Genomic DNA, 25,341 nt, shown 5'->3' with positions numbered 1-25,341 from the left:
ATGAGTGATGTGGATAATTTGATCTAGTGGGAAATGTAAACGCTGCCTGGATTATGTTGACAGGCAACATTTTTTGAATTATGAAGCTCTACATTTCTGTACTGCACCAGAGTCGTAGGGAGGGGGCCAGGGTGGTTGGTGAGCACACACTGGAGACTGGGGTTCGCGTGCGGTTTAGGTTCAGGCAACAGAAGGGCTTTGGTTAAGGTTAGTGAAAGAATGTGGTTTCAATTAAACATTAATAAACATGTCTCGTGTTTGAAGTCACTGTGGACTTGTTCTGTATTAAACAAAGACCATGATATTTAAATGAACGCTGTGAGTGCCTAAACATAACCATACATAAGTTTATTAATGCAATATTTGTCACTAGTGGATATTGCATTGCAAGATCTGATATTTTGGCAGAACACAAATGAAATATGTTGTCAGTGAACATTTTAACATTTTGCCAGATACTGTATATTAATTAACAACATTTCATTATTATGGTGATAAAAAGAGCAATTCAGCAGAATTACATGTCCTCTAAAATGCTTACTGTTGCAAACTAGTTTACTATAAATGTAATTTCTGGTCGACAGAGTTAGAATGTGAAGAATTCTTCAGTCTTCTATGGCACATTGTGTTGGCGTTGCACCATGTGTTCATAAGTGCTGATTTGATTATATCAGTCTGTCCTATCTGTGAACTTGATCATGAGCATGAACACAAGTGTTCATGATGTCACTTTGTGGTTGCTTAGAAAAAAAGCCATCTTTTTCTTTCTTGTCTAGTTTTCCTTCTTGACAAAATGGTGCCTTCAAACTTCTGCATTCTGTTGCTGAAAACCACAAAAACTCTCAAAACAGACAAAGTTTAAGAAAACACAACTCTAAAAGGGCTTCTAAATTCTTAGCATGTCCTGAACAGTCCACTCTGCAGCACAGCTGAGGAAACAATTTGCTGAGACCTTTGCCTTTTATATTCTGCTCCCCACGCCATGGTCCAAACACATCACAGAACAGCAGGCTCATCTTGCTACCATCTGAAGAGGCGAAGACAACATGATGGAGAGTGTAATGGAACCAGAATGGAGGCTGTGTTTAACCTCACTCAGTCATTGCACTGTCCCATGCTCCATTTGTTATTCTGTTAATTGGCCAATCAGTAATGATGGCAGAGTAATTAATCAAGCAATGACAAGGAGGATGAATCCTGGTTTTAAGATCGTGTTGAGCAGAGGTTCACACCATATACTGTATATGTTCGAAAAAGGGGGTCTATAGCCTGAAGCTAGTGTGACTTCTCATCTGTAATTGCTGTAATTGCACTTTCTGTAGAGCATGTGAAAGCAGAAACAAATAACGTCTGCTGCAACTCTGGATAAATGACGACCATCAGCCAGGATTGTTTTCACAATCCTGGCTCAAAAAATACCCCATTGGAAGGGATAATCCAGTATAATGGGAAGTAGTTCAATTAATTAGGGAGGTAGACTAGAAGAGGGGTATCATAAAACTGAGCCATAAACAGCTACAACAGCACGGCTGATAAGGCAGTACTATTCACTGTGTAAGCCTTGTAAATACAAAATGGCCACCCTGGAGTTAAAAACCATGGAAATTTTGGGAAAATTGTCATTTTTTTCCCATCTCAAAAAATCTGCATGTTTATTATCTGCATGTGTGCATTAATCAAATGGAAAACAGACCCCAAAACAAATTAGTTCCCCCCATATAACCTGATTAGTACTACTGCACCAGTGAACCAAATGGATCTGGTGCAGACAACCTGCAGGGAAAGAAGAAGGGGGGGTTGTGCAAAGAGAGCTTACAGATCTGGCTGTCACACTGGCCCTGTTCACACCTGGCATTAACATGCATCTTGGGTGATCCAATCACAAGTGGACAGCTCTGGGTATGTCAGTTCACACCTGGCATTCGAATGCTTCTCCACATGCTCCCTGAATGATCACTTGTGATCAGATCTCAATTCCTTGCTCTATATGCAAATAAACACGTACATCATTTCCATTTGCAAAGACAAAATGTGTTGTTGTTGTTGTAAATGGTGGGAGGCAGCAATGCACTTGGAAATTAAAAGAAGAGGACGTTTGCAAAGCCCTTGACGTGTGGGCAAAATCAAAACTCTTCGACCGCAATGTAAATGTGTGTTTCATGTGAACTCCATCCACAAGAATCCATTTTGCCTCTTGTTGTGGCTTTTTCTTGTTGTTTTGCACTTTAATATGGTGCCGTTGGCGCACAAATGAGTACATACTTCCACTTACACAGAGGACGTCAGTTGAGTAGGCGGTCCTTTGACATGGCCCAGGACACATTCATGTATACAATGCTAAAAGAACGTGGCCATATGCAGCCCAGACCACTTTCGAATGTGGTCTGAGCGATAGGATCTCAATACATCTTGGGTGCAATCACGCCTTACTTAGAGCTATCCATTTTTGATCGGATCACCCAAGATGCATTTTAATGCCAGGTGTGAACAGGGCCACTGTAAAACCCCTGAAGGCAAGACTGGAGGAAGAAGCCACAAACAGACCTCACCAAACCTGCATCCATATCCAAAACATTCACTGTCAGTGATTACAACATTACAGAATTGATCACAGCAACAATAATGAACTGTCAAAAGTTGGAAGCCAATAGCTAAATGGCTCCTGTCAGGACGAAGGGAGATTGTTTTAGTGGAGCAGTGCATTTTCCATGTGTCACATTTCATTTCAATTTTTTATACACTGTGATACCAACCGCTAGATTAACACTGATGGGCTGTAACACAGCAGCATTGCTGATGAGACCAATTCACTTAAAGGAATAGTTTGATATTTTGGGATAAACACTCTCATACCACTCACATATTTGTCCATTAAATATGGAGCTACAGCAAGGAGACTGTTACCTTAGCTTAACGTAAAGAGTGTAAACAGTGGGAAACAGCTAGTCTGGCTCTGTTTCTGTCTGCATGAAGTTGTATTTAGATGGCACGTCCTCTTTGCAGTGTGTAAATCCATCCGGCCTGGGTCTAACCCTCACCTTGTCTGTGCCCTTGACTGGCTTCGATCCCTCTTCTGAACTGGCAGTGCCACACTAAACTATAGGCAACCAGGGGACTTGTGTTGGCAGAATGGGCTTTGCGTCTGGCAATAATGCTCTCAACTGTGGCTCGTTGGGTTACGGTTCGATAATGCTCCCAGTTTCTGGGGTCAAAACTCCAGTTACATGCGACAATGCTCTAATGGGTATGGCTCTGTCTATCCTTAGGCCACTGAAACAAGTCAAGGCCAAGCCAGCCAGAAACCCAGCCGTGACTCCAGGCTGAGCTGTAAGGCTGCACTTTTTTATGGCCATCATCTGGTATGGCTGCCTGTCTGGCAAACTGCACAGAATCACACACAACATCACTCGTGGACACCCCTCCCCCGCTTTCTGTATCTGCCTCTCTTTCACATACACACACACACACAAACACACACATACACACACACATGCACCTGTGTCAGACGGCCTGTTTTCCACTGAAGTCTAATTGATTGGAAAATGAAGACGGACGCCTGTGCGAGCCGAGCCCTGTTGATTAGCAAGAGACACAGAGTCTATTACAGCTGCCCTGCTCCCGACCCAAACACGTCACCCAGACAACCAGTTAGTCTTCATTGTTAGCCACCAAATCACACTCCTGACTAGATGAGTGACAGAAACGAGCATCCACATGACAGAGAGGCGGCAATGGATCACTGTTGAGTTTTTGGGGAAACAGTAATACTTCTTTCCTTAGCAGTGATACACCACTTTAAATAGGGGAAGGAAATGGGTTGGAAATGGGCAGCGTAATGCTTTCAGCCCCGGCCTCTCTGAGCAATGACAACAGACATAACACAGAGCCATTAACTGCTTCACTGTGTGAGTGTTTGGCTAGCCAGAAAGACCAGCCGCTGCTAGCTAGAGCTCGAGGCTGGCCTCATTATTGACATTTTGATGGTTTTCAGGCTTGGAAAAAGTCAGACTCTGCGGGACTCTGATGGATTTTGGCTATCACGCTTAAAGGCTTTTCAATAATTAGTGTACACAAATACACTGGTTAGTCGAGTGATACAACCAAACTTATCTGGTTTAATGAGAGCCTCATTACAAATGAATTAATACAGTATCTATGAACTCCAGCAGCCATAAAATTAGACAGGTGATTGCTATGTTGGATGCTTCCTCCTGATACACATTTCTCTTTTTCTTTTGAGTTATAAATGTGAACTTGCTTTATTGTCTTTTGGCACTCTGGAGATGGCTGGAGCTGTATTAATCTTACGTAGGCACGGATACACAAGGGAGTATGTTTCCTTTTCATCTGAGACTGTCCTCTCACCAGAGCGAGGAAAGAGAAAGGAAAAGGCAAAACTGTAAAGAGGAAGAGCCTGTAGAAAAAAAAGAGGGGTTGGCCGTTCACTGGAATTCAACAGTGCATGAAAGGCAGGGAGAAAAATGAATACATCTGGCGTGGAAATAGGAGAGGTGGTTTGTCGGGCATTACGGAGTTTGGAGACGAGAAGAAAGGAGAGGGGAAGGGAGAGGACAGAGTAAAATGGGGGCTAATCATGAAAGAGACAGAGCTGGGAGGCAAGAGGCAGAGGATGACTAAAAAAGAGGACAGTGAAGTAAGAGAGGGAGAGGCTCAGAGTAAGACGCAGAGAGATGGTGATGAAATGAAAGAAAAAAAGAAGCAACGGAAGCTAAAAGAGAGCAAAGTCTGGGGCTCTAATCATACATGCACATTGCGAAACTATAGATTAGGGGGAGGTGATTTTAGCTTGAGGAGTAATGTCTCCATCCAGAGCCGGAGCTTTGAGTGCACATAGGACGAGATGTGGGGGAAAGGAAAAAAAATGAACGCACCTCCCCAGAGTGGGGAGCACTGTGTTACCATGGAAACAGCTCTGACGTCAGAGCAGGCATTATGTGATTACTCATAGAGTCTGTTGAGGAGCGGGCCAATAAAACAGGGACCATTACTCACACACACACACACACACATACACTCACACACACACACACACACACAAAGCAAAGGCATATGCATACACACATGTATACACACGAAGTACCAACTCATTCTTGCAGCTCTGCCTTAAATAAATAGCAGACCGATGATACACTTTATGAGCATTTTTACAATCCAGACTCTGTAAAATCGTCACAATTTTACAAGGGCTTCTGATTTGGAATGCAAAACGTGCAAATTGAACATTTGCTTGAGTGCTGAGGAATGAGGAAATAACCTGAACACTCCAGCGCTAAAACCTCAACACGAATGTCCCTTCACTGACGGCAGAGCACAAGTACGAGTCTCCATCCCAACAACGAGGAGCGCTCACACTACCTCATCAGCACAACCACAACCAGGATATCACTTGCAGAATCTGCATGTTCTGCATTCCAAACACTCCGACCCGTGTCTGACAAAGTACATCAAACATGCACGGTGACATGTAGGCCTACACTATTGTGCGTCACAACACACATGCACACACGTACGCACACTTCCTCTTGCCATCTCCCACACATTCTCCGCTGGGAGTTAAAACACTGTTAGGGCTGATAAGGATCCAGGCAAACAGTGTGGATAAACAGTCACTCTGGTAATTAAGAACAACGGGCCTATCAGAGAAGAGTATGCCGAGACAAACATGTGATCCAGACTCCATTACTGAGGCCTTGTGCATTCCCACCACAAAGACCATTAGGTGAGTCCAGACAGACGGCAAGAGTCACCAGAACCAACAAAAGCAGAGATTGGCTCCAGTAGTTTAAACTCAACAATTGCACTGACTCACTGACAAAATGAAAACAGAACACATACAGTTTCTTGATAAACAGTCACGTAATACCTTTGTAAGACAAGTAATACGTAACACTGTAACTGCAGTTAATTTCAGACCTTGTGTGAGAGAGGGAGTGGTCTCACTGCTGGAGAATAGTGGAGAATAGGCCTTTTTCAAAGGAGACTTTTTGACTTGCACAGTAGGAAGCGCAAAAGGGTTACCAATAACATTAACGGTGGCTCTGTTCTATGCAAGTGTCCCACTAAGTCATGACAGCAGTGAGACAGTGAGGAGACAGTGTGCACAATACCAGGACCCTGAAACCAAGGTGGCTGAGTTGAATTCAGCCATCAGTAATTTTCGAATTTACACTTCCATCTCCGACATATGGAAAAGGCCTAATTCAATGTTGAGGAGTGTTCTCTCACAGGCTGCATCAGTGATATTACATAGATTTCAAAATGTATTTTGGCATTGAAGCCTTAATTAATGACCATCATGAGTGTGAGTCCTGATTTTCATAAGTGAATTCCCTATAAATTTGAAAGTGAAACTGTGAAACTGTAAATTGTAAAAAATTATAAGCAAATGTCTTGACAAGAAAATGTTGCTCAGCACAGACATCAGATGTTGCAAACTGATGTCTCATGTTGAAACAATGCTCTTTATTGCTTTTTCTGGAAAAAAAGTATCTGCTGTGAGTGAGACGGATTAGCACTGATCAAAAGACACGCTGTAACTGCAGCTAAGTGATTTCAGCAGCTCAAGTCAGAAGTGAATGTTCATATTTATCTTTCTCTATGTTCGTACAAGATGTTACATGTGTGAGCTTCATCGAGCGTCATTTGCTCTTCCACTCCACTATCTGCATTTTAGACTGTCCTTAATGTGCATGACGCAAGTTCAGTTATTGCATTTGGGACAAGTGCTCCATGTCACTTCTCTGCCACAAATGTGACTGAGCTCTGGCCAAAACCTGATATACTATACTCTGCATCATCACTAATTTAGTTATAATGATACCATATCTGAGTTGATCTGATTAGAGGCTTACAAGCCCAAGTAGCTCTCCCTCCCTCTCTGTCTGTCCCTGCAAAGTGTGTGAACGTGTCTTATCTGTGCACCTATTAGCAAGCAACCATGTATACATTCATGCATCACAGTGCCAGCTTATGCGCATCGTGTGTGTATGTATGTGCTAAAGCAAGCTGTAGTCCACCTGGCAGGCCAGTAAACTTAATGAGTCTCGTATTCATGCAGCCTCCTGTGCAGCCATATCCGCTGCCTGGAGCTCTGACCAGGTGCTCTGACACAACACATCTTCAAACAACATAAGCAGGATCGTCCCCGAGGGCCGTGCCTCTCGTAATATCACCCTGACTAACAACGTACCACCAAGAAGGAACATTTTTCTCTTTAAAATTCACTCCAATAAGATTACCTGACTATGACTAACTTTTAAAAGCCTAGAAGGCTCTCCGAACATGATCTGAAGCAGGATGATTGAGTTACTTTCCTGATGTAATTCATTACTGACGAACTTCTGAAAATTATAATCACATTGCATGTAATCATATTGTTTTATATTGCATTTACAAAAGTAGCATATCAAGTTAAATGGGCAATCTACTCCAGTTTCACACCAGTACAATGATGTAATGTAAGTTACTTCAGTTACAACTAACTAATAAATTAACCTAATTTTACAAACTATTATATGAGTTACTGTATGTCAAGTGTGCAATTATAATCTCTCAGTCAGTGCCTTTTTCCTCTGAATATATTTTGGGAATATCACTTTTTCAAACAAAAGATATATATATATATGATATAATGCTGAAATAATGTTCCAATTTCATTACTAATATGATTGATAATGACCTGTTGTGGTTCATCCAAGATTATGATTTACTACCATTGAAGAAAAAGTGGCTTATGAACCACTTCCTTCAGTGATATTAATGATATTACTACCATGACTAATCACTTTAGTAGTAAACCAAACATCAGCTCATCTAAATACTGTATCAACAGACCTGTTCACCATAGTTTACATGGTCATTTCATATGGGGCTCACCATATGGTTCTAGTAACAAAAAGTGAATTACAGAGAAGAAGAAAATATTAAAGATCAGCCAGAGCCCCTCAAAGTATTTAAAGGTATACTATGCAGGATTTTCCTAAAAAAAACAAAACAATGTATAGACTCATACAAAAATAATCCCTCTCAATCATCACTTATGACACTCTAGAAGTGTGTGGCTGTGTATGTATCTACAGAGAACCTGCCCTCTGCCTGTATTTTCTTATTTTCTTATTACTTTTCTGTGTTCGAGACATTTCTGGGCATCAACCTTTGGGCAGTGGGTGTGTTGCCCCCAGCCAATAACAGCCTGCAGGGTGTGAGGTCGGGACTCGTAGAGTAGCAACCAGGTTACATCGCTGTCTCCGTCTCTCTCCTCTGTTCGGTTCTGCTCTCTGTCTCTGTGTCATGGATGTATTAAGAGCTGCAGGTCTGCGTGTCTGCTTGGCCGAGGGCGGGGCTGAGCTACACACACGCAGAGCAGTGAGGCCACAGCGGACAGGATGAAGCTCTACATTCACACAAAGTCCGGCAATGTGGCACCTTCCCGCAGGGTTGTGCAGAGGTGTGGGAGTGTTTATTTGTGCTTTAAAATATAACCACCTTGAAACAATCAGAAAATAACATTTTATTTATCTGATTTATGGCTTGATTCTTGCTCGCTCTCTTCATTCACTCTCTAGCTCACTTGACCACTGCTGCTCTCTCTCTCCTCTCTCTCTCTCTCTCTCTCTCTCTCTCTTTCTGTGTTAACAAACACCAACTGACAAATCCTGCATAGTATACCTTTAAAAATAAGAGCAATGAACAGATAACCTACAGAAACTTAACAGTATAAATGCTATATTAAAAATATGAGTTTTTGCATAATTCTTTTTCATTATTCTTTCATTAGTATTAAAAGGAGTCCTGATTAATTCTTATTATTTCTAATAATAAGATTCTTCTCTTCTCTTATAATTTTCGAAAAAAGTGAAAACCAAAATTTATGAACCATTCATACATTACAATACAATGTTTTTGTATGTGTTTTATCCATTACACATGTAATAGGAATGTCGTTTGGCGCAATGGCATTAAAACAGTGAGAAAGTTCAAAGTAAGATACAAGGGCAGAACAGTGTTGGCCCAGTAGGAAGTATCCTGGCCTGGCCTGGCCTGGTCTGGGTCCATACTTGGTCCAGTCAACTCAGACCTAGAAACACAAATATTCTAATGAATTGCAGCTGCAGAGCCCGAACAGAGGGCCTCCTCCTTTCTTTACTTCCCAAAAACCTTTGCAAAACACTCCTTCACTCTCTGCTCCTCCTCTCCTTACTTTCTGATTCTCTTCTCTCACTGAAGTAAAGGGGATAGACCTGCACTCTAGAGACTCATCTCACCAAGTATTACAGTAAGGTGGACTTTTCCTGCAATAATAACTGTTTTGGTAGTTGTGAAAGATTTCTCGGAGTTGACTCTGCTACACCCTTTACGCGTGATCCTCAGACTTCCTCAGAATAAATGTCAAATTTCTCAGGGCTTATGATTTAAGAAATGGCCCAAGAGGAGATAAGTGTAAGAATGTGTGGAGGCTCCAAATGTGTGAGAGTGAGGGCTTATTTACAGCCACGGGGTAGATGACTGCTACAACCTGCAGCCAGGTCCTGTGGATATGAACGATTTGGCCGACACAATACTACCAGGGCAGTGGTGAAGGGCACTACAGGACTTTGAAGAGTGTGTGTGTGTGTGTGTGTGTGTGTGTATCCACCATGCATCATCTCCCCTAATGTTTTCTCTCAAATGTGACCCCTGGTTCCAGTTCCTTTCCAGCAGCTGACCACCATATGTAAAAGGCCCGCACAGGTCCACTGAATCCCCATCTAATGGGCTGCACAGATGCCACTTTCCTGGAACAAATCCTCCCGTGAGTGTGTGTATGCGTGTTCGTGTGTGTGTGTATGTCCCTGTCTGTCTCCGTGCAAACAGACTCTACCGTTCCACACATTTCCCTCAATATGTTTCACCACTGTCTGGAAACAATGAAAGGTGCTGGGTGAGAAGTGGGGAGGGGAGAGAAAAAGTGGAAGAATGGTGGAAAATGGCACGGTGGGAGAGAGGGAAACACATAGGGGGAAAGTTATGCTGCTGTTTGGACAAGCTTTGTTGAGGGTAAGTAAAAAGGGAAGTACGTAAACTAACAGCAGGTCAGTCGTGAGGGGTGGAGAGAAGAGGAGGAGGAGGAGGAGGAGGAGGAGAGTGAGGGCAGATTATTGACTTAATGGCAGAATTGAGGCTGTCAGGGGCTTCAGAGACACTGTTTGTGTAGTTTGGACCAGGCCTGGTAGAGCGTGCGGCGTGATGATGGAAATCTTACACTCACTCAAAACAAGCCCACTGACCTTTTCATCTACCGGCCCCTGAATCAGTCTTAACATTCTGCCAACGTGGAAATGAATGAGTGCTTATTACATCTGTGGCAACATCACAAGCTCCGGCCCCCTTTGCGCAGGTGTGTGTGTGCGCGCGTGCATTCATGTACAAGCGTTTTATGAATGTTGTCTGTTTGTATTTCCTTCAACATCCAAGCGTATTCCTGCCCATCAAGCAACAATATCGACACATGTGAAACGAAGCAGGGATGAGCGTGTAATGTTGTCAGGTCTGCGCTCACCTCAGTGTCCCTCAGCAACAGAGTATACTGGGCGTGACGAGAAATGTAAAGACCTCAGTCACAGTAAATTGAGTTGCTTCTTGAAGGTGACCAATCTTCATTACCGCTGACATTTCAGAAATAATGAGCTCATCATAGACAGTGCGAGAAGCTTCTCGCTGGAGGAGCCACCATTTTGTTTTCTGGACTTCGCCTGCATTCCAAACACACAGAAAAAAGGGTCCGACATCTGCCTGAAATGATATAGCCTCTAATTCTTCCCTGGGGAAGAAATAACAAAAGAAGAGGACACGGCTGCCAAAACAGGGCGAGATTCAAAACTAAACATTATCAATGTATCAATAGCACACAGCCAAGCTTATGATTGAGATCAATAGGCATTGATGTTTCCCTTTTCCATAGATCTGGGGTATTCTGCAGATTTTTCTTAGAAAATGGGAACTCTCTGCCAGCTGCGGCTTGGCAGAGAGCAAAGCAATGTAATTTTTTGAAATGGAGAAATGCTCTGACCCCATTATGGACAGAGAGATGTATATTCAATATAGATGAAATCCAAAAGTATATATCAGAAGTGGTCCACATATAATCGCAAAGACAGTTAACAGGAACAATTCCCTGAGATGAGGTGTTTACATAGTCAAGCCTGTGATGTTCATATGCAAACCACAAGAAATCTCAGATTGCTGGCTGAAGCGTTCGGCTCACTACCTTCTCCAGTTCTCAAAGAATCGCTACAAGCATTGTGAACAAACATACTGTGTCCATGATTTGATTTAATCAACTAAAATTTGTGAAATGCTTGAGTTTTTTTTCCCCTCATTACCACAAATTACGTACAAGATCGACTACACCGCAACTCCTGATGTGTGTATCAGGTTTAGGGGGTGAAATCAGATTAGATGAAACATTATCATCTCCCACAGGGGACTAAGTTCAGAATCGCATGGTGGAACATGAAAAAACAGTAACCTGACAACAAACTGCATAGAAAAGCAGAGGAATAAAGCAGAAAAAAGAGGGTGGTCCTCTCAACTTCTTCTTAAAATCATAATAAAATGAAAGTGGCAAAGGAGACAATGGGCAGAGGGCTTTGGGTCGCATTTTACAATGCTCCAGTTGGAATACATGTCATACTAGAGCTGCGCGATCCTCCCGATCTCTTAGAACAAGCACTATGATTTTTGTATTTTCAATAAAAGGTGCAAATAGCAGAGAGATAAAGAGAGCCTATTGCACTGTTACACATCTAACTAACTGACAGACCAGAAAGAAAAGCTTTATGTAACGTCTGAAAGTGCCAGAGTGATGGCAGAGAGGAGGAGGAGGAGGATATTGCCTCTGGCTGATAGGCAGGAAGGAGCCAGTAGAGAACTGAATGAGTGGTTCTCTTGGGCCCAACATCACCTCGACTTCCCAACATCCACCTTACATAACAGGAGTAATACAGCTGAAAGACATGCTATAGATGCCGCTTCAGGCTTTATTCTACCCCTCCAGGACCAATTTAGAGAAAATCCACCACATATGACCCAAATGACCCACAAACACCCTCCCTTTTGTCGTGTTTTACCTCTTCTGCCAGCGAGCGCACAAGCTCGACCACATCAGTTCACGCCTGTGAACAACCACAAACCCGCTCAAGTTCCTGCGCAGTTGATTCTTTTTCTGTGGGTATTTTAATGTAAAAAAAAGGCTGAGTAGAAAGTGTGCATGCAGGGTAGGAGCGCATGTGTGTGGTTCTGTGTGTCTCTGTGTATGTGTGTGTGTACGCGCAGGCTCATCTGTGCAACATCTGCTCAACCAGCCCAAGGCTCCTCGCCTCTTGAGAAGTGGGTCACGTTTCCCGATGACGTCAAAAGTCCTTCTGCCTCTCCAGTTTGTGGAGCTTTGCCAAAACCACCACATGCCATTCCTCATCCTTACAATGGAAAAGCTCCCTCCAAAGCCTTGATGAATCACCTGCCAAACCTCTCACAATTCTTAAATCCTGACACTGGAGTGAGTCTGACCATGACAGCGAAACACAACGTGAAGGGTTCATTATCCACGGAGGAAAAAACATGATAAAAAATGTCAACACACATACTAACACCAGCTCAAACAGGAGGCCAATAAGAAAGAGATGAAAGAGAGGTGCCGAATTACAGACAACATTGTAGCACTGTTCTATAAAAGACAGAATTTGCAATGTGGTCTCAGAGGCATCATTGTGATCCAGGATCTGAGGCTGCTAAACTGCCTTGAGCCTAGGGACCTGACTCTAAACTCTTTCCACTGTCAAAAGGAGAGGATAGATCAGAGAGCAAGAAAAGGCAAAAAGAAGAGAAGAAAAGAGAAGAGAAGAGAAGAGAGGTAAGGTGTCTGCTACAGTAGGTATGGAGATTTCATTTAAGCTGTCCAGCCCCAGAGGAGACGACGCAGGGATCAGCGAGAGTATGAATGGAACAGCAGCTAATGGAAAACATTATGGAGAGAGAGAGAGAGAGTGTGGAGAGAGAAACTTGAGGCAGCCCCAGGCGCCTAACCATTAAAATAAAGGCCCAGCATGCCTATTCTAACCCCAATCACATTGTTGTGAGTCCCATTTTCAATTTTCACCCTCTCTTTACAACATGGGAAGACTTTTCAGATCCACACAGAGCATGAAGGTACGTGTTATCTGTGTGGATGACGAGGGCTTTGGATGGGGATTCATTTGCAGTTTCCTGAGACAATGCCATGCGTCTTATCAATGAGGCTCACATGTTGTCATGGCACGTCTTTTCTCACTTCTTGTTTTCCAGGCAAAGACGTGACCTGAACTAGTGTCCATGGATCAGGGTTGGCTTGTGCTTCATAAAGCAATTAGCTAGTGAGCTTGGCTATCTTGGGCAGGAAGGAGCGCTTGGAACCAACATCCCACTATCTCCACGACACAGGACTTGTCTGACCACACACACACACACACACACGCACACAGAAAAGCCTGCTGTTCATAGCCATCGATTACGGCCGAGTATAAACGGATGTCACCTACACAAGTACACGTCAGCCCTGACATCGTTTAGTGTCTCCAGGCAGAGCATAGCAGAAACAAATCAATGAGACATTGCCTAGCCTGTCTGCTGGAGCATGTGTGAGTGTTTGCAGGTGGTTAAAGCAGTATGTAGCATTGGATGGGGTCACCACTTTATTATAGTCCTCATAGACAAAAAGAGAGAGGCCTGAACAGGGATTTGGGAGAGCCAACTGAGGACAAGCCATTGTCCCTTTGTCTCACCAGTTCTCAGAGACTCACACTTTCAAACTGAATAATACAGTGAGTAGTTGAACTCTTGCGAGTGTGGGAATAACTCGAGGCCTTGTCCTCATCATGTACCTAACAAGTGACTGTCAACTTGAGACGACATTCCCTTTAAAAACAAAATCAAATATTTATTGCACTTAGCACATTGAAGTAAAAACAAGTTCCTCTAAACTTTTTCTAGTGTCCCACATTAATAAGTAATAATGTACAAACTTCCACACACTTTCTTCACATTGCAGATACTAGTCTTTTTTTTTTTTTTTTTTTTTTTTACAAGGATTGATGCTAACACATGCTACAGACAAATAGGAAACACTAAAATCACAAAGTAAAAATGTTTCTAAAACTTTTAAAAAATCAGCTGACTACTTTTCATTTTCACTTCCCTTGACAAATATTGCTATTTTTATAATCAATAAAAATAACTAATTTCCTTGAGTTGACCATCAGTGGTTTCTGTTTGCAGAGTGGATTCAGAAATGTGACCAAAGTGGTACCAGAACGGCTCCACGCTGTTAAACTGAGCATCATAACCAGCATTTATTTCGGTATTTGTGAGTATATGGTGTGTCCATAAAAGTCTAAGACATATAGACACTTTATACATCATGCAAATTCAGCACAGAACTACAGCTATACATTGTGCTTTTAATGTCTGACTAATTGAAAGTGACTACGAGAAAACAGCCCTCAACCCAAACCCTAAGACTCCAGCCCCTGCATGGGGCGAAATAACCCAACTGACAGACAGCTGTACAGACAGATTTTTTTTTCTCTAACATATTTAGAGAGTAAAACATAGCATTGAGCAGGGAACAGCAGAAGCCTTGTTGGCTGCAGGGACAGACAGGCTCATGGCGAGCCAGTGAGGCAGCGGGCTGGACGGACGGGGAGGGCTCACCAGGCAGAGGTTACAATAACACATTTCCTTGCACCATGCCACTGAGCTAGACAGACATGCAGCCTGCTAGCTGAAATATTTAGGTCCCAAGAATTTCATTTCAAAGTTAGAGCCTGACCAAAGCTATGTCTCTATGATAACTCATTTTATCCAGAGAAGCAAAGCTCATAAGGGGCAAAATATTAAAATATCCAAGACAATTTGCTCTTAAAAGTGTGGTGAAAGAAATAATACAACTGCTTGTACCTTGGAAATAATGTGCAACATTCCTGTGACTTTAATGTTTAAGGGAAAATGTCTTTTGCATGTGAATTTAAAAAAAAACAAAAAAAACATGCAGTAGCCTATCCAGTTGTAGTCATACAAAACCAAGCAGGCGATGAATAATTAACTACAATCATCCATCAGTGAAAACAACCTTCCTTGTCAAACTCCTGAAATAAATAATCAATTAATAGCTGACCATGTTTGGGTTTATTGGACAGCCCCAGTCAGAGGGGTTCAAAATGTTCCTGCTTGTTAAATGAATCATGGCAGCAGCAGCAGCAGCAGCAATGGCAGCAACTGCGGCCTGCGCTGTTTCCAGCAGAGACACAATGGCCAGACTGGACCTGAGGGATTAGCTGCACTTCCTCTCTGAACCCGCACACCAATCAAAGGCCATGAGATCAATTTTTGGGACACCGCTGTCCCAAATGTGCACATGCACACTTTGAGAGGGGAAATTAACAGTTGTTTCTTCCATTTGTTTTTCACACATTCTACTGACTGCAGCTATTTACGTCTAGGACTACACCCCCCCCCCCCCCCCCCACGCCCCCCCTCTCTGCTTCTACCTCCCTCTCACAAACATGCACACATACACACTTGAGCACACACTCCCCAGGGCGATGTGAGAGTGTCTATTCATTCGGCAGAGGCCAGCTGCACACCTGGTGACAGCCCAGGATGGTGGTGTTGGCTCGGGTCAGGGTGTGTGGGGAGAGGAGGGCCAGGGAGGGGGGGGGGGGGTTAGGTGAATGGGCCCACAGGCCTGTCCTTCAGGGCCTGCTCAACCTGCACATTCCAGTTCATTTAGCACCAAGGCAAGCGCAGGAATGTCCCCTCATGTAAAGGATCACTGTCTTAAAGGTGGGCTCCTCGTGTGATTGAAAAGGTCCTTCAGGAGGATAAATAGAGATGAAAGGCGAACGTGTTGCATTCAGTTCCCCAAAGTGATGTGCTGCCATACCGGATGTATACTGGCACCTATTAACCTGTCTGTCCTTTAAGGGGCTAAAACATTTCTTCAGCGTTGCACACACGAATACTTGCTTTACGCATAGAGCTGGGAATCGAACCTCAATCATTTTTGGTAGTGCCCACAAGTGCTGAAAGTTGGCATTGAATGTTTTGATCAGATCAGACACTTCCTGATTTTTTGTGTACACTGTTGTACTGAAGGAACGCAATTTTGTTCCCCTGTACACTGAGTATTGTACATGGAGAGAATGACAATAAATCCTACCTTTACCTCGAGATAGGCAATAGCCCAGCCAAGAAATTACCAGACATTTAACACACAAACTCCTCCATTCTACGAATGTTTCTCCCATTCACTAGTTGGTCTGGTCCATTAGGGCTCCCAACTGCAATCGTAAACTTCTATGCACTGGGATCACCTGGGTGAGTTTGGGATGTATTTATTTAAGTATACTGTTATCCAGTTTGCTTAGTAGCCTCGTCAAGAGGAAAATGAGAAAGCTGATGCAGGCATTAAGACAAATAGTTAGAACAGCAGGAGGAGACCACCTGTGACAGGCTACAGTAGCTCCTCTGGTGCTGCTAACTCCTGGCAGTGCTGTTAGTTAGCTGTTAGTCGACTGGCAGCCATAGGAAGTACCCCAGTGCCCAGCCTTGAAAATGAAACCCCTGCAACCATTTCACAAGCAGCACAACTGTCATTTGGAGCTGGTAGAAGTATAATACTCCTGGCTGGAATATTTTGTGTCTAAAGATGCAACTTTTTGTAGTCATTTCCTGCAGTCCCTGTTTGTGTTGCTTGTTTGCAGAGTTGTGAGATGTGGTTTCTGTAGTAATTCTGCCTGTTTTTCAATTTCAGTTGTCTGAATTTTTCAAAGTTGACTTGGGTCCTATCCAACAATTGTCTCAGAGTATTTGAATGTTGTCAGTGTTTTTTAAACTTAAAAAAAAAAATCTACAGTAGTGAAGGGGTTTACTAGTAGTAGTATTAGTCAGAACTAGACGGCACATGATATTAATCATTGACACACATCTGCGCTTATCTTTGTATATTCATGTATTTATTACAAATTCCATAGTTCCTCCAATGAATGATTAAGCCCACAACTTGCCCCGCTAAGAAACAAATCTCTGGCGCTGCCTATGCGGCTGCTTGTCTTCTGAAAACAGCTAAGGTTTGAGAAGTTTGGCTTCTTTTCCTTATATGAAAAAAAGGTTCTGTAGAAAACATGTTTATATTTCTCAAAGTGAATTATCAACATTAGGTAATGGTACTAAGATATCAAGTATCATATCAGAAAAAAATTCAAACAATACTCAACCCTTTTCACGCATACACCTATAAGGGCAAGTGCACCCGGTTCTTCACAAACACACAAATACACTCTCCCTGTCTTTTTGCCTCACACACTCATGCACACGCACACACACCCACGTACTGCACGAATACACACGTTTGTGCCAGGAACATTCTGTTCACCTCCATCACTGAAATAGTCGGTCTCTTATGGTAACACAGAAAACTTGAGTGACATAATTGCTTTAGTCTAGAACAGACAGCAGAAGAAAGTACAGCATGTAATCTACCGCTCAACACACACACGCAAAAATCCATAATTCTCTTAAAATTCGGCTATTCTATTGGAATACGAGGCAATGATTAGGATCCTGAGGTGTTAATATGTGTGCTGTGTGTCAGGACTGGAGGCCTGTGCCTGTCTAGCAGTTCCAGCTGCGTTGGGTTGTGTCTGTGGTTTGAGGCCCTCCGTGTTTCTCCGAGCGGATTCAACCTCTCAGCCTGCAGCAGCTGGCAGCCATCAAGCTGCTGGCAACACACATATACACACACACAAACACACACACACACACACACACACGCACGCACACACACACACTCGCTTACATGCACACACATACTCACACAGACATCCTTCCATAATTTCCATGGTAATCAGTAGGGAGCCAGATCGTGGTCGTGCCAGGGGTTGGGAAGAGAGGGAAGAAGGGTCAACTTAGTCTTGGACCTCTGGTTTAGTTGGCTTAGGTGATCAGAGACACAGGGTAAGATTCAGGATATGAGCTACTCTAAATGAAGGTAATGAAAGAATTGGACACAGATGGGAGAGCCATGTAATGTTGAGTTTAAAGGACAATTCCGGTTTACTACAACCTGGGTCTTGCAGCAGGAGGAAACAGCCAGTCAGGCTCTGTCCAAAGGTATATCTCATTATTTAACAAGCTATGGTGTGTTATATTGTGGAAGATTTTCTTAACCTTTTGGACACAGCCAGGCTAGCTGTTTCCTCCTGTTTCCAGTCTTTATGCTAAGCTGGCTCTAGCTTCATATTTACCAGTACATGAGAGTGCTATCAATCTTCTCATCTGACTCTCTGTTAGAAATAAATAACTTAATTTCCTAAAATGTCAGACTTTTTTTTTTAAACAAACCCCCCAAGTAAGCCAACTTTTAGAAGATGAGAAATGATCAAACTGTCCTTTGAAAACGTCCATCACAGTTTATAGATCAACCTTTTGGTTCAATTTTGACCCAGCACACTTCCTGTAGTTTCATTGTGCAATTAGGGATTATTATCTAGATTTCAGCCATGCTCACTTAACTTTTTACCTTCACATAAAGTGGTTCAGACAATTTGGCTAAACTGTTGTTTATAACCTGTCTCATTGTCTGTCTGCTTTGTTTCTTGCTGCAGCAGACTTTGTTGTACAAATGTCAGCATGTTTCCAGATCTTAGCAATTTCTCTAGTGAGTACAGTGTTATCACAACTGATCGAAATGATGGCCAAAACTATAAAAACAGGATCCAAGTTGTAATAAACCTGTATTATCCTTTAAACAGCTGGGAGCTGGCCATTGCAGCACTTTGTCCAGAACCTGTCTGTTTGGTGAGACAAAGAAATGTGGGCAAGTAGCCCTTGTTTACATGGCCGCAGACCAAAGCCCTGTGTAATGTGGCTTCACGCTGGGTAGCCAACATGGCAGAGGTAACACATACAAATCTGAAGCACAAGCACGCTAAAAGTTGCTACTCTGCATCGGTCAAATGCAAGACTCTTCCACCATTCAGGGGGGTAGGAGTAAGCCTGCTGTTTTGCCTGGCTACTAAACAAAACCTCGAATGACCTACTTTCATTCCTACCCCAATTCCTCCACCCCTTGCCTCCTCACACACGCACAGCGCAGCTAATACACTGGGACTGAATGGGGATTGAAAGTGTGAAGTGGATTGCCCAATCACAAGACACACAACCCCATGCTGATATCAGCTTCCTTTCCAAATGCAGAGAGAGGCTTTCAATGAGACCGTTTCTAACACAGAGGCCAGTCCAGTCAAAAAGAAAAAAAAAGTGAAACAAAAAAACATAAAACATCATATCCCACGAGGCTATGTGTTTAGAATACAAACAAGCTGTTTGGGATGAGAGTGTGCAGTGGCCCAGTGGTAAATCACTGCCCTACAGGCTATCAACAACCTCCCCCATCCAAAACACAATTCAATTATGGACGGTGCAGCAAAAATAGAGTAACAGGAAACATTTACAACAGCAACAGTAATTGTGTTTGGATCCCATTCCACAGGAAGTCATTATCATAGATTTCAAGAATATCTTTATCATCCAAGTTAAGAAAGAATTTCCTCTTCTGGTTGGGATAATATTTGCGTTGCTGTCAGTGGAAGGACAGAGAGCAGAGCGCAGTAAGAAGGGGAGGTGGGGGGGGGGGAGTTACTGACAGAAAAAGGAGTGGCTTTCAATGCCTCATAAAGATGATCGTCTAAAAATCAGAGGCACCTTGCTAATGTCTCCCCCCCCCCCCCCGCTTAATCAGCTTCTGCTCAAACATTTGATGTACTAGACTGCTTTCCTCTGCCTGCAAGGAGAGAAAGTTCTATGACAGCGCTGATGTCTGCAGCAGGGGAACCTTGGGCTCAAATTTCCTTACACGCTGTGAAAAGCGATCCACACCACAAGTCCACACCTCTTCCTCCAGTTCAATATCCCCAGCTGAAACACAGAAGACTGGCCTGTCATTTTGTATTAACCCAAGAAGAAGAACTATCCCGCAGAGGCCCCCGCTAACCGCTATCAGATCAGCTGATAATGACTTTCTTTTATTACGCCCGTGATGGGAAGGATGACCCTAGCGTTGTGAAATGCACCTACTTAGTGAGCTGATAGATGCTGGCAGCCAATTTGTAATCAAAAGGAGGGAAAATGGCTGTTTATTAAATCTACAGTTGTGCAGATTGAAGCATAGCCTCGGAGCATGGATTTGGCAGAGCGGCGGAGGGCAACATGGCAGCTTTAAGGCTTGTGAGGACGAAGAGACAGAGGGATTCCTCTTTGCTCTATTTATTTTCTGAATAAACTGTTTTTACACAGTGACTATCAATCTGAAGGGCTTTTATATAAGACTCCGAGGTCTGTGGGAGAAGCTTCCTGAGAAAAACAGTGTTAAGTGTCATCCAACTCCACACTATTCTTCAAACACTTCAGTCACATAGCACTAATGCAAACATCATCAGGTCATTAAAGTGCAGATCTACTCCTTGTCATGGCTCTCTTACTACTTTTTAAAACATCATAACTCTATTGAACACAGCAAAAGGGCAGAACTGTTAAAACCTCTTTCAGCCTCTTTAAGTCATCTAACTGAGAGGCTCTACCTGGGAAGTTATGACCACGTCGCTGCTGTGCAGTTAGCCTATATTTTGTTCTTCCAGGCAGAGTCAGTTAGCTGTCTGGCATCTCTCCTCTTCCCGTCACCATGTGGCGGCTGCATTGTAGCCCCCAAACATGCGTCTGACCCCCCTTAGGGAGGCCAGATCCCTGTGTGAGCAAGGTGATGACTAGTGCGGGTCAGCATGGGCTTGTTTACACATTACAGACCACACAGACAAGACACAGTTAAGACAGCATATGTACACCATGTGTGTCTCAATTACAGACAGGCCACAACTGGTCAACTGCTTAGCACCAGAGGGAATGGTGGATCACTCAGGTTTTGTTACAGAAAATCTAGTGTATTGTTAACTTCATTTCAAAATACTATGAAGACAGCATGAGCACTGCTGTCTATATCTCCTAACAAAAACATGTAATAGAGATCATCTCTCAGCAGAGGGCTCCAGCATGGCCGAGGTGACAGAGCAGAGGAGAGTCAGGGATGTTGTAAATGTTTGCATCTTTGCATGATATTGCCTACTTTGTTCATCAAGCAGTTTTATCCTGCTCAGCTTTTATTAGGACATCACTACAAGAATAAAATTTTAAAGCAGACCAAAACGGGTTCATTGCCATAGTTGCATCAATGAAAGCTGTTTACGACTAATGTCTTGATTTTAGGACTATTTTTATTGTTCTCTAAGTAACTCCATCTTGAATCCCTTACAGTCATGGGGTCCGAATCCAAACATAATGGTATCCGTCCTCTTTTGTTTTGCACACGGTTAACGTCTTTAAAATATTGCTTCAAGTGAAAGAAAGTTAATTCATCACAGCTCGGTAAGTCTCACAGTAAGGAGAACACCTTTGGATGAAGTGGGAAAAAATAGATTTTCATTTCCTTGAAAAACCTTTCACCAATTTAAATTATTCTGGCATTAATGCATGAGTAGAGAATATGCATTGTAATTCCAACTTTATTTTTTTAATGAAATAATAAAAGTATTTATTGTACAGTACACTAAATGCATAATTTATTTATATATTGTCTATGTTAATAAATATAAAAGTAAATTGTTCAGGTGTTCTCTCAATAATTTGTCGCACTGCTAGTTAAAACACAGCAGATCCTAATATAATCAGCCTGCACATGCTTGCTTATAGCCATATAGTAAATATCAAATGTAAATTATATAGCCAGCCATTTTCCAGTTCACCACTCAATCTAAAACAAAGATAGATCCCCACTCCATTACCACAGCAGGGCAACTGCTGCATATCAAATTAATAATGACTGGCACTTGAATAAGCTTCAGCTGAGACATCAAACGTAAATCAGAATAAAGTGTACAATCTGTAAAATGTCTAAAAGTCCTTTCAGATCCGATTTGTGTATGTGTATGTGTGCATCTATATGTATTTGTGTGTGTGTGTGTGTGTGACCACAAAGAAAAACAAACAAGCACACTACAACGCTAACTAGCCCTGAGAGCTGAGGGCACCTTTCAAGTGGCCGAGCTGACAGTGCACCCTCTCATCTCCCAACCTAACCGCACTCACAGGTCACAACGAGAGCTTTGACCACTCCAAAAATCTGTTTCCCATTCACATGCTCAGCATGCTCATTGATTTTCCATAAGGAGGGCTGAGGAGCTGATATGAGTCTGCACAGGTATGCATGTGTATCAGTAGCAGAGGAGGTTTGAAAGCTGCTACATTCCTGAGGTTTAAGGACAGAAAGCCCCACTAGGTGGTGAAGGGCAAGTGGCCTTAAAGTCCAGGACAGAAAGATAAAAATACATTTGTCAGTTTTGTGGCAGTGCCTCAGAGATGATCTTAGGAAAATGTTTGACATAAATAATTAGGGATGAAATGAATCATTGACATCGTATCCTCAGCTTCCCTTTCTCATCAGCACTTGAAAGCACTGCTTCCAAAACAGTACCCCTTCAGCGACAAGATACCAAATTTGGTACTTTATTTTCAAATGACAGAGGAGAGCTACACTTGAAACAATACAAGTGTACATGAATTAAATGCATCACCTCGATCCAAAGGGTGCAACATTTATATTCAAAATATGGAGAATCTGGATTGTATTGATCATTTTAGTAGAAGATGATGTATCATTTTTATTCCAAAAAAATATATTTGTAATGAGGCATTACAAGACATTATAAGTAAAAAAAAAAAAAAAAGGTTGTGAATTACTATGACCTGTTTGCCTGCCAATGGCTGCAAGTGTCTCTTCTCTTTATAATATGATGAGATATCAGTCCAAAAATTGATCAGAGCAATAATAAGAACTGATCAAAGATCAGAAGATGAAGAACATCCAAGCAAACTGTAATATCTGCAATGTAAAACACTATCATAATATGTAAATTCAGTATTATTATTATCATCCTTATTATGAATAATAATAATAATAATAATAATAATCTATAATAATAATAATAATAATAATAATAATAATAATAATAATAATAATAATAATAATGATAAATGGTTGTCATTGTTATTGTTGTTGTGAGGGTGTTATACTAAAAATATGACATACTTGACTTTTGTAATTCTATAACATTCAATATTAATATCAGCCACAATAATAATAAAATATACCTGAAAATTCTAACCACAGTCAAAAGAGGCCAGCACTCCATATTTTATTGCCACTGAACTGCTCCATCCTGTCATCCCTTCGCCTCAAACACTAAACTCGACAGCGGAAGAGAAAAACAACAAATAGAGAACTTGAATGGGACAGAAACGTCTTACCTGGTCCCTCTGGATGCATGGCAGAGAGGTCCGGCGATGTGACTTACTGTTGGACTGACTGTGTGCCATGTCTGTGGCTATCGCAGAACTGGACCTCCTGCGCCTTTTAAATACAGGGATCTCTTCCCTGGCTCCAATCACGGGGGTGCAGCCCTCCGTGTGTCTCCCTTGGCTGGGAAGGAGCTTGTCAGCATACCTCGCCAGCAGGATGCCCAGCACTCCAACGAGATACGCTACGTACGGTCTCCAAGTTGCCCGTACTTTGTGCAGCGAAAAGAGTGATATAGTCCTGACTATGCTGATGAAAACGATCACAGATATGCCCTGATTCAGCCGTGCTACCATTAGTGCGCCGGTGGCCACGCAGATGAGCACGACCACGGCCGCTGTAGTGAATGAAAACAGCTGCTCATCTGTCCCGTCCAGGAGAGACCACGCCGCCGCCTCGCCCAGGTGGCACAAGGTTAGGAGGGAGAGGGCGGTCTGGATTAGTACCCCACAGCGGATTAAGTACACACCGACCCAAAAGAAGGCACATACAAGGGTGAACAATGGCGAAACCACATTCCAGCAAGTTTGCAACAGCTCCGACGCGCAGCCTGAAACGAAGTGAAGGGGAGACGGTGAATGCGAGAGTCTGTTGTCAGCACTGCTGCTGCTGCTGCTGCTTGCTTCAGCTTTCCAGTCTGCACATTTGATCAACAGAGCGAGAAAAACCGAAAGCGACCCCACACACACTGCACTCCGGAGTCTCTGGGAACTCCATATTTTTGTGAACATTAGCCTCACACACGACTCGTAGTCTCGGTCACGGCACAGTGGGATGACACATGTTTTCACATAACCATTGCGATCCGGTGCGCTGAAGCTTTTTTCATGAGTGCTGCTCTGCGCACTGGTACTGTCAGATTCTGCAGGCATCGCCATCACTCATGGCAGATATGAAGTATGAGGAAGTCTATAATGCATCTATACCAGTGTGGTCATGGGACAGGACAGGAGTTAGTGACAAAACAAACATAATTTACTGTACGCATAGTGAAAAAGTACAGCGAATACGCACAGATGCGTCTCCATTTACGCATGGAGATGTGCTGCCACTGGGCGCATTCTCTTTGTTTTCCCAGGTGCGAGTGAAGGAACTGCTGCCCAAACAGCATGAAAGGAGCCTGAATGACAACGTAATTCAGATGTTATACATATCTAGGGCACTGCTTCTCTGCACACACGCGTCCTGCTTTGCCCTCCTTTGTGGCGCGCCGTCTCTTTGACTTCTGCTGTCATCCTCTTTGCTTTGTGGCTCCACGGCCCGGTCCGTGCAGCAGCAGCAGCAGTCTTTGCATAACATCAGTCCCGTTCTGAGAACATTCAGCGATAAAAGGCGCTCTCTGTGTTCATTGTTTAGCCACTTCCCGGTCTCTCTTGAAATGGTAGAGACTCCCGTTACTTTCCAGGATAAACACTGCTCAGGAATTTAAGCTGATTGAGTGAGTGTCCGTCAGGTTGGAGCTCGGCGTTTTCAGGGGCAAATCCGGAGTGTTTGTCACCAGCTCTCTAACCAGCCCTGAGTCTCAGCTTATTCACACCCCCGATTTCCGACTCAACACTGGGAGCAAGATACTGCAGCAGCAGTGAAACCCCTAAATCCTTCCTCAGCCAGCCCAGCAGGCGTTGTCCTCACAAGATCTGACTTATGTTTAGATTTTTTCTTGAAAAAGGAACTTCTTTTCTTGTAAAAAAGATATATTTATTTATTTATTTTATGTTTTTTTTTTTTTTTTTTATTTAAACTGCAGAAAAACCTGTTTCAGGGGCTGACCTATTTTAGTGGCCTCCTCTCTGAATGGGATAGTGTTTTGAGAAACAAACATTTCAGGCCATATTAGATCTCAG

The 25,341-nt window shown here is 42.9% G+C and overlaps 1 protein-coding gene across 2 annotated transcripts in view; it reads right to left on the bottom strand.

Annotated features, from left to right (window-relative positions):
- Nucleotides 1–25,049, bottom strand: part of LOC122985967 (cGMP-inhibited 3',5'-cyclic phosphodiesterase A-like) — a 79,082-nt gene extending 54,033 nt beyond the window's left edge. For both annotated transcript variants that reach the window (XM_044357012.1, XM_044357014.1), the window contains exon 1: nucleotides 23,449–25,049. In XM_044357012.1, the coding sequence (XP_044212947.1) occupies nucleotides 23,449–24,375 (927 nt within the window). In that variant the 5' untranslated portion in view covers nucleotides 24,376–25,049. The remainder of the gene's footprint in view (nucleotides 1–23,448) is intronic.
- Nucleotides 25,050–25,341: the final 292 nt, after the last annotated feature.

The sequence above is a fragment of the Thunnus albacares genome, chromosome 7, assembly GCF_914725855.1.
Source record: "Thunnus albacares chromosome 7, fThuAlb1.1, whole genome shotgun sequence".
Classification (NCBI taxonomy): domain Eukaryota; kingdom Metazoa; phylum Chordata; class Actinopteri; order Scombriformes; family Scombridae; genus Thunnus; species Thunnus albacares.
The sequence above is the reverse complement of the archived record's forward strand: the minus strand, read 5'-3'. Positions and strand labels throughout refer to the sequence as shown.